The 9,069-nt window shown below is 40.7% G+C and overlaps 1 protein-coding gene across 1 annotated transcript; it reads left to right on the top strand.

Moving 5' to 3' along the window:
* The first annotated feature begins 338 nt into the window (after nucleotides 1–338).
* MMAA (metabolism of cobalamin associated A) lies at nucleotides 339–7,518 on the top strand. Its single transcript, XM_042870512.1, has 7 exons — nucleotides 339–582; nucleotides 1,338–1,373; nucleotides 2,897–3,019; nucleotides 4,170–4,340; nucleotides 4,582–4,667; nucleotides 5,211–5,360; nucleotides 7,101–7,518. Exons 1-7 carry the CDS (start codon nucleotides 339–341, stop codon nucleotides 7,386–7,388), a joined length of 1,098 nt encoding a protein of 365 aa, XP_042726446.1. The 3' UTR covers nucleotides 7,389–7,518.
* Nucleotides 7,519–9,069: the final 1,551 nt, after the last annotated feature.

Below are 9,069 nucleotides of genomic sequence, written 5' to 3' on the forward strand. Positions count from 1 at the left end.
ATTCTTCCAGCATCAGTACAGTAGAATACATGCATGGTTTCTCATGGTCATAGCAGATAGGCAATGCCCCTGCTGTTGTGCATGGAGCAGTCCATGTTCTGAACTGCCAACTGCACTGTTTAGTTCTGGTCCACAAGATGACTATACACCGAGAACTGAACTTCTCTCCCTCAGATCGCTGATTTCTTGATTATTTAAAATGCGGGCGTTGAGCTTAATAAGTACAAGGAAGAAGTACAAATGAATAAACGGTCGCGGGCTTCAGCATTTCTTCTCGGAGAACGGGTAGTGCTCGTGCAGAAATTACCGTCTGCCGTTTTGAAGATGTCGGGAGTTGAATGCGGTTTTGCGGTCCCCTCCCCCGTCAGCGGCTGCGGGGCTCTGACATAGCGCCGTTACTGCCTAACGGCCGCTCACGCGCCATCCCCGTAACGGCCGAGCGCGAGAAGCGACGCGCGCGCCGCGCTCCCTCAGAGCAGCCCCCACCGGGCGCCGCTACGTTTCCCGGCGCCGGGGCGGGTTCAGCTCGGCAGTTCCGGCACGGTACGAAGGCGTCACTTCCCCGTGGTGGGACGGCCGCCGGTAGGTGCTGGGGGCGGTCGCCGGTGATGGGACGGCGGGTAGCGGCGCGTCCCCGCGGCGCTGGGGAGGCGCCCCGAGAGGCTAGCGCGCGGCGGTGGTCCCTCACCGACCGTCGGTCCCGGAGGCGGTAGCGGAACGGCGAGGCGAGGCGCGAGTGGGCGCCGTTCTGACCCGCGGGAGCGCCGCCGAGAGGCAAGCGGTTATGGGAGCCTCTGGGGCTCGGGCCGGTGCTGGCTGAGCTTGTTCGCTGCAGGCCCACAGCGTGTCGGCGCCCGCAGGTTGCTGCTCAATGTTCTCGTGTCGTGGCCGTGCTTCGTCTGGAAATAACGTGTCGTAGTTTGTAAAGCCCTGCGCTCATCAAAGTAAAGCGTGTGCTGACTTGCCGTGTGCGAGCGTGGGTTTGCAGTGTTTGTTCCTAGGACTTTAGGGTGGTCTGGAGGCTGTTGGAGCACTTAAAAGTGCTTCTTAATTGTCTGGTCATTCAGCAAGTAATGCCTTCATTTGTTACGTACAGTAATAAAGTGATGTGATGCTGCTGCTGGTTCCATAGCATCGTTTTTGTTCTGTTCTGTTTTTGTTTGTTTGTTTTTTCAACGGGGAGAGAGGATGATCTCTCTCTGCCATCTTTTTTGCTTAAGATGGCAGGCCGGGATGAAATAGCTGATGTGTGCCTGCCTGTGTGTTTCGTCTGAATCCTCACGATTCAGAACTTTGAGATCTTAGAAGGAAGTAAAAATGTTTTCCTCTCTCCTTAGGGTTTCTGCAAACAGAAGTGCAGTGGTATACCTCTGGTACTCCAAACAAAATGAAGATCCCTTCTGTACTGCTGAGATTCCCTCATCATTATTTCTCTAAAAGAACTTACTTCAAGAACTTAACTTGCATTTCCAGATCAGATTTCCTGTGCATTGAGTCTCTTACACCAGTGCACCTACATTGTTCAAAACAGATGTGTTTGTCGAAGTTTTCGAGCAGAGAGCTGTGTCACCAAAGTCCCCCTGAGCAGGAAGCAGAAGGGCTTTCCAACAGAGAAAAAGGGCTTATAGATAGACTTTACAATGGGCTTATCCAGGGTCACAGAGCCTGTTTAGCTGAAGCCATTACACTTATAGAATCATCGCAGACTAGGAAAAAGAAAGTAGCCCAGGTGCTCCTTCAGAAGGTATTATCCTACCACAGGGAACAAGAAAAGTTAAATCAAGGAAGGCCGCTTGCCTTTAGAGTGGGTTAGTCCTTTTATACCTGTTCAGTAGTTGCTTTGGCAGAACAACAGTGTTCACCTTTTAATATCACTATTGTAATTTAAACATTATCCTCTGTAATTTTGCATCTTTAGTTTCGTATGATTTCTGATAATTCTGATTGCTTCTGCTGCCAGTGAAGTTATGGCTTGGGCTGGAAAAGTTCTTGAAAAAAATGTAGAAGTAATTTATGCTTCCTTAGTTGTTGTGGGATAGTTACTGTTGTGGGTTGTTCAGTTTTTGTATTTTTTAATTTTTTTGTTTTTTGGTGGTGGTGTTTGTTTTGATATGCGTTATGAACTGAAATGCTATGTAGTTAGCAGATTGATGTAGGTGTCATCTAAACTTAGGGAAGAACGTAGCTAAACAGATCTGTTCTTATCCTGAAGGTGCTGTTTTCGTTGAGTACGTTCTGAACTCTTTCAAAAATCCATAAGAGAAAAAATATGTATCTTTCTGCTTTATTACATTGCCTTCAAGCAGCAAGTTTTCATCTGAGGAGAGTCGAACCTGATTCTCTTAGAAACTCTAAAATGTTCTTACCTTGCGTAGAAGAACTTCTTGTACCAAGTTGCCATCTTTCCTGTGTACAAAAGCAGTAAAAATGAGAATTTGAGTGCGGGAAGCATGAGAAGTATTTAGTGCAAATTATCAAGCTGGTCTTATCTTACATGCTTTGAAATGCTGGCAAATGGCCTTGTAGCCCTTCAAAGTAAATCTGAAAACTAGAGTTTTAGATTTTTATTTTTTTTTTTTAAGTTTGGGACTATAAGCTGCTATAGTTACATTTCTTAGAAAGGAGGGAGTAAGGCTGGATAAATACTTAATGGTATGGATAGCATGAGGGGTGGTGAAGTCAGCATTGCTGACCAAGGTGTTTTTGAAGCTAATTACAAGTGCTTAGTTGAGTGTATCAATTGTGGCACAGCCTTTTATTTATCTTTGTTGCGATATTGTGATACAACGTGAATTGTTTTCAAATTAGCATTGACAGTGCTTATGTGGTGCATTATTTGTTTCATTAACAAGGTGAGGCTTTTTTGTCTTCCTGTTTTCTTAACGTGCTTATTTAGGGTTATCTGGTCCTCCTGGTGCTGGGAAATCAACTTTCATTGAATGCTTTGGGAAAATGCTTACAGAAAGAGGACACAAAGTATCAGTGCTGGCTGTAGACCCCTCTTCTAGTACAAGTGGTGGTAAGTAGGTCGTAATGCTTCAGTCAGGTTTCTAATATGTTTTGAAATGTATAAACATTTCTTTGGGGCAAATGCAGGATAAGTTAGGGTGCCTATAAGATATTAAAAACTAGCATTATGTCAATTTTTTCACTTTCCCCGCACAATATGAAATCGAAAATTAGGCATCAGTGTCCTGATTTTGTCAGATTTATTCTTCTCCAGTGTTTGAATGCTCTTTTACGTCTTTTTTTTTTTTTTTTTGTCTGAAACTACAGTTAACTGCTGTTTTTTCTCTCTCAGATTTTATTTATCTGTTTATTGTTGCATGAATTAAACAGTAAAGTGACATAAATTTGTATTTATATTTCAAAAGTGATAGTGGTGATCACTAGGCAGCAAGCACATGCCAGTTTATAACTTTAATTTAGAGTATATTGCGATCCAGATGTGTATATCGGGTTAGAATAACTCTCAACTTACTAGTTCTCAGTAAGAATTTGTAGATTTGCGATGACTGGCTCAGTGTCACGGTCACCTGCTGCGGTATTGTTGCAGTTTGTCAGACTTGCAGTGCAGATTGGTGGCTTCTTAAAATTTGGGATTCTTCAGGGTTGTGTGGCTGTTATCAGTCACTCTCAAAACAAAACTTTTGGGGACTTTGTTAGAAGATGCTGCAGTGGAACTATTTAAACAGAAACAAATTTCAGTCTACAATGAATTGAAACTAGGGAGCGTTATGTTCTTGTGTGTGTACATTCAGGACACATCAGTAGAATGGCAGTATGCCAGGATTATACCACGTATGTGAGCTGAGCGTCTCTTATCTTGTGGAACGTGTGTTAAACAAGTAAAATCCAACGCACCAACAAGTACCAGGGTCATAACGTGGGAATTTGTCTTTTTGGAAAGAAACGATGAAGGTGAATTTTGTGGCCTGCTGTGTGTAAGCTACAAAAAAAGCTGCTTAGAAATTTCGGAAGCCTCTCTGACCTAGAAGGAATTCTTCATATTTTGTAGGAGCGAGATCTGCTTGTCAGGCCTTTCCAGCTTCTGAAAACCAGAAGAGCCAGGCAGTGACTTTTTCTTGCTCGTTTCAGGGGTGGCGGGGAACAGGGAAGGGAGATCTGAATGTTTTGCGCGTTTAGTAGTAAAATAGTAAATTTTTAAGGTTCTTTACTGGGTGATAAAACACGGATGACTGAGTTGTCAAGAGACATGAATGCGTACATCAGACCGTCTCCAACCAGAGGAACATTAGGAGGTGTAACAAGGACTACAAATGAAGCCATTCTGCTGTGCGAAGGAGGAGGCTACGATGTTGTTCTTGTGGAAACTGTAGGTAGGTGCTTAGGGTTTTCTTCCAGATATCCTGCTCTGATACCTAATATCTAATGTGTCTCTCACTTGAAACTTTGTCATCTTTCATCTTGAATTTTGCTCCTGCTGTTACACAAGATCACTGGGTGAAAACGGACACCCGCTGTCAAGATGGTGCAAAACTGCTTTTTGCTATAAGTGTTGTCATTAATGCGACTGTGAAAGCTTGCCAGAATTGGTAAACTCTGGATTTAATTTTTCAGGTGTGGGACAGTCAGAATTTGCTGTGGCTGACATGGTTGATATGTTTATATTATTGCTGCCACCCGCGGGCGGTGATGAATTACAGGTATTTTTCACGTTCTCCTTTTAAGTACTACCTAAGCTTGGAAAGAGAAATTTAAGTCTAGGAATGTAGTCTATGCAGGAAATTCACTTCAGTAGCATTTTGTCAATTATGCTGCTGTTACTGGAGTCTTTTCAGTGTCTTACCAATTTATCACACAATTGGGGTCTGATTTTTTTTCCATATGTAGGAAGTGTAAGATTCTGATATTTACTGGCTATATATGATGTATTGGAAGTGGTTTTTTTATTACAGGGAAACAATATAACTAGTTTTGCAAACTTGGTCCTGTTTTGGTTAAACTTAAGACTCTGTGCATAAAATAGTCTCTCATGCAAACTCGGATATCCATACGTAGCATCCCAGTGTCAAAATAATAACTGGTGCTGATAGAGGCCAGTGGTACAACTGTTGCATGACTGGCGTATCCAACCGCCCTCCAGCAGGAGCCACCAAAGCCAAGCTTTTCTGATCGGCTTTCCGTGATTAACTCAGCGCGGCGCAGCTATTCTGGGAATTCATGATTTCTCTCTATACTCTGTTCAGGGTATCAAACGGGGTATAATTGAGATGGCAGATCTAGTTGCTGTAAATAAAGCTGATGGTGATTTAATTGTGCCCGCACGGAGAATACAAGCTGAATATGTTAGTGCTATGAAGCTGCTTCGCAAGCGTTCGAAGGTTTGGAGACCAAAGGTGTGTATACTTTGCTATGGCGTTTTTGTTGAGGTGTTTTGTCTGGTTTTGTTTTCCTAGAAAGTGCTGAATGATTTACAGCTGTTACTGTCTCACCTAGCTGTATAAAGTCTCTCTGAGCTCTTCTATAAAAAGTTTAGTATGATTGCTTAGCTTATTTACACTGTACGAGAGACTTGTTTGCTGCTGTTTCTATTTCACCTCTGATCTCAAGGTGTGCTGCATGAGGCACTGCAAAGCTACAGTTCTGCCCACTGCGGTTTCTGTTGTGAGCTACAATCTGAGCGCTAACAGACCAATTTCTAACATGGGTTGTAGTTATACTACCTTGTCTCGCTTTTGGCAAATTATGTGTATCTTAAAATGTCCTCTGAGCTATTTTTTCCCTTCTTATAACTCTCGGACCTGTGATTATCTTTGTTCTTGTTCATTTTTTTGCTTCTTTTTTAAATCACATAATAGAAGTTCTTATGAACAGGAACCTCATTTGATGGTGTGTACAATGTCTAAATTATTGGCTTTGTCATCCCAAGTGCTTTTCATATCGATGCGTTATCCTGTATATTAAAAGGTAACAGCAAATCATTAAGAAAAATGTTCAGTACTAATATATAAGTACATGTACACGCATTCTCACTCTGTATGTGAGTGTATAAAGGAGATTTGCTCTACGCTGCCTAAAACTGACCCCTTGAATTAATTTTACATCAGCTGAACTGCCTGAGGCTTAACCATTTTTTTGCCACGTTTGTTTCTAGATCTGATTAGAGTTTCTAGTCATTGCAATGAGAAATGCAGTGACTGAAGTTAGTGCAGAAGAGTTGCTAATGCTGAATTCTCTTTCAGATAAGATTTTTAACGCTGTAAATTATTGCAGGTACAAATAGCTGTTTTCACCAAAATACTTGGATTCCTCTCGGTGCAGCATATTGTTGTGACATAATCGTATACATGGTACATGGTTCTTTGCTTTTCACCACTGTATTTTTAGTTCATCACCTTCTTATAAGCAGCTAGTATATCTGCACAGGTACCTGTTTGTTCAGCCTTATAAATGTGACCCGGAACACCTATTTTTATTTATTGAATTAACCAGGTTATCAGAAATCTGTCTCTGTTTCAGTGATGGCATTGTTTGACTACTGGAAAACAAAAAGGAAATATTGACATGCAGGGACTTCAGCCATCAGATTGAAGATTTTTTTCTTAGAAAAGATAAAAGCAGCTCAATTTAAAAGGTTCTGTTGGATGCCTAAAATACTGTGGCAGAATGAATTCCTAGGCTGGGAAGCATATGTAAAAAGAAGTTTAATGCCTCGTTCCCAGAATACTTGAAGTCAGAAGGGTAGCTATCAGAGTCTGGCTACCAGCATACATAATCAAGTTTACATTTATGTAAAATAGAAGCGCTGTACATTTTTAGCTAAAGATCTTATTTAAAATGATTCTCACTTGCTATACAAGCAGTTGGACAAGCCCTGTTTGTCCCAAATATTATGGATCTCACCATCTACTTATGGTTGGTACAATCCCATCTTTGAGATATTTTTAATTTTATTTTTCATTCTTCGTGGAGAAAAGTGTGAGCAGCACAAAACTGTTTTGAGTGGCACTGGGTGTAGGTGCATTGAAGCAAACTTGCCTTCCATGTTACCTGACTGTGGCAGTCTACCTGGTGCAGTAATTGAACCCGTAAGTGCAGTAATTACTTGGCTTTAAAAATTCTTCTGAATCCAACAGGTAATGCGTATCTCTGCCAAGACTGGAGAAGGGATCTCTGATATGTGGGATAAAATGACAGAGTTTCGTGACCTCATGCTCACAAGCGGTGAGCTGATTGCCAAGCGACGGAAACAGCAGAAAGTGTGGATGTGGAATCTCATCCAAGAAAATATGTTGGAACATTTCCGGAGTCACTTGGCAGTCAAAGATAAGATTCCACTTCTAGAAGAAAAAGTTCTTAGTGGTGTCTTGTCTCCCGGGCTGGCAGCTGACCTGCTGCTGAAAGCGTTCAAGGATGGTCTCTAATCATTATATTCTGCTGTGTTCTTGCTGCTGAAGGCATTCAAGGATGGTCTCTAATCATTATATTCTACTGTGTTCTTGCTGATTTCTTCATGTAAACGTAAATATTAAATACAGTTTTTGTCTGTGTGAATTCAGATGTCTCACTACAGCAGACACTAATGGAATACATATTTAATTTATTGGTATTAGTATGTATTATTACTCTGCCAAAAAAATACTGAGCAAAAAATAGCGTAGGATTCTGTATATGCAAAGTTCAGTGCAAACACGCTCAGAGATTACTACACATGGTGTTTGGTCAACAGTAGTTAGTTTGAGTCTGTCATTATCATGGATTTGTTGGTCAAAAATGTGAGCCTGTGTCAATATGTGACTGGCTTTGAAAGGGTAAGTGAGAGGTTTGGTGCAGCAGTTTCATTGTGAGACTGTCTTAGAGGTGATAAACACTTCTACTTTCCATGCTGATTTACTTTTTTCTTCCTCTCAAGCCTCTGCAAGAACACTGGACCTCCTGGTAGCACCTGACTGGAGTCTTAGTTTTAAATACGTTGTATGCATATAAAAAGAGTTGTTCTATCACCTTTGGGAAGTTTATTGTATGCTGGGAGAGGAGAATTGTACCTATCATAGATTCTGACCAGATGTTTTAATACGAAAGCACGGTTTAATTAGATGTTTTAAAATACAGGCACATGGAACCAGTGTCATCCAGCAGGTTTTTAATCGCAGCTTTTTTTATACTAGAATAATTGATCTCTGGTCTTATTTGACTGAAGTAAGCTTTCCGTATTCAAACAAAATGCCTACTTTTCTCCTCTCTTGTGGATGACGTGACTATTTAGGACTAAAGTACTTAAGAGCTGCGGTCTCTTTTTAATTTATTTTTTATTTTTTTAGATTTCTCTTGGGAATGCATCTGGAGGTATTCATGAACTGGAAAGCAGGGTTTTATCTCCTCGATATGAAGAGTGAAATAGGAAAAATAAGTAAAATAGTTGATTTCTTGAGAGCTGGAAAAAAAATTAAGTTAACATAAATTAATGAGTCTACTATTGCTTATATGAAGGAATGTAAAAGGTGTTAAGTGCTGTACTATAGTATGTGAGATAGTGTTGTGGGTTTGTTTGTTTGTTTTTTAAATTTCAGTTCAGTATTACCTGTCCGGATTCCTAACAAGTGTGCATTTAGCAGAGCATCTGTGTTCTGGCAACCTGAGTCTAGATTTCTGTAACAATTCCAGGGTAGCAATGACTTGGTTTCCTTTGATTCTATTTCTTTTTTCCTTCCTGTGTTGTATTTTTTTTTTTTTTTTTCTTCTGGAGACTTTTTTTTCTCTTCCCCTGTTCCAATTGTTATACTGTGTTCTCAGTTAAGTCTGCTTTATCTTGCTAGACCTCTGTACTTCCAAGTTTTCACTCCTTCATAGGTGTAGTGCAACTATCAGAAAAGATTAATGAATGAAAATGCTGAGGACGTTTTCCCTTTGATTTGTCTTATTAAGTATGTAAGTGCTTATTTAAGCAGCATAACTTAAACAACATAGAAATATCTATCAGGCTGCTAACATTTCAGTTACTTCTTCCATTGTATGAGGGTTTATGTTTTGTTGACCATATATCTTACTCTGAGAATATGAAGCGTGAACAGAAAGTGAAATGAAACTGCAATGTAAAGTAAAATT

The sequence above is a fragment of the Lagopus leucura genome, unplaced genomic scaffold (assembly GCF_019238085.1).
Source record: "Lagopus leucura isolate 7727_CA_CO unplaced genomic scaffold, USGS_WTPT01 Super-Scaffold_100004, whole genome shotgun sequence".
NCBI lineage: Eukaryota > Metazoa > Chordata > Aves > Galliformes > Phasianidae > Lagopus > Lagopus leucura.

Coding starts and splice junctions, on each gene's coding strand:
- MMAA (XM_042870512.1), top strand. CDS start 339: ATGCGGTTTTGCGGTCCCCTCCCCCGTCAGCGGCTGCGGGGCTCTGAC. Junction 3,020..4,169: donor CTCTTCTAGTACAAGTGGTG/GTAAGTAGGTCG, acceptor TAAATTTTTAAG/GTTCTTTACTGGGTGATAAA. Junction 4,341..4,581: donor TGTTCTTGTGGAAACTGTAG/GTAGGTGCTTAG, acceptor TTAATTTTTCAG/GTGTGGGACAGTCAGAATTT.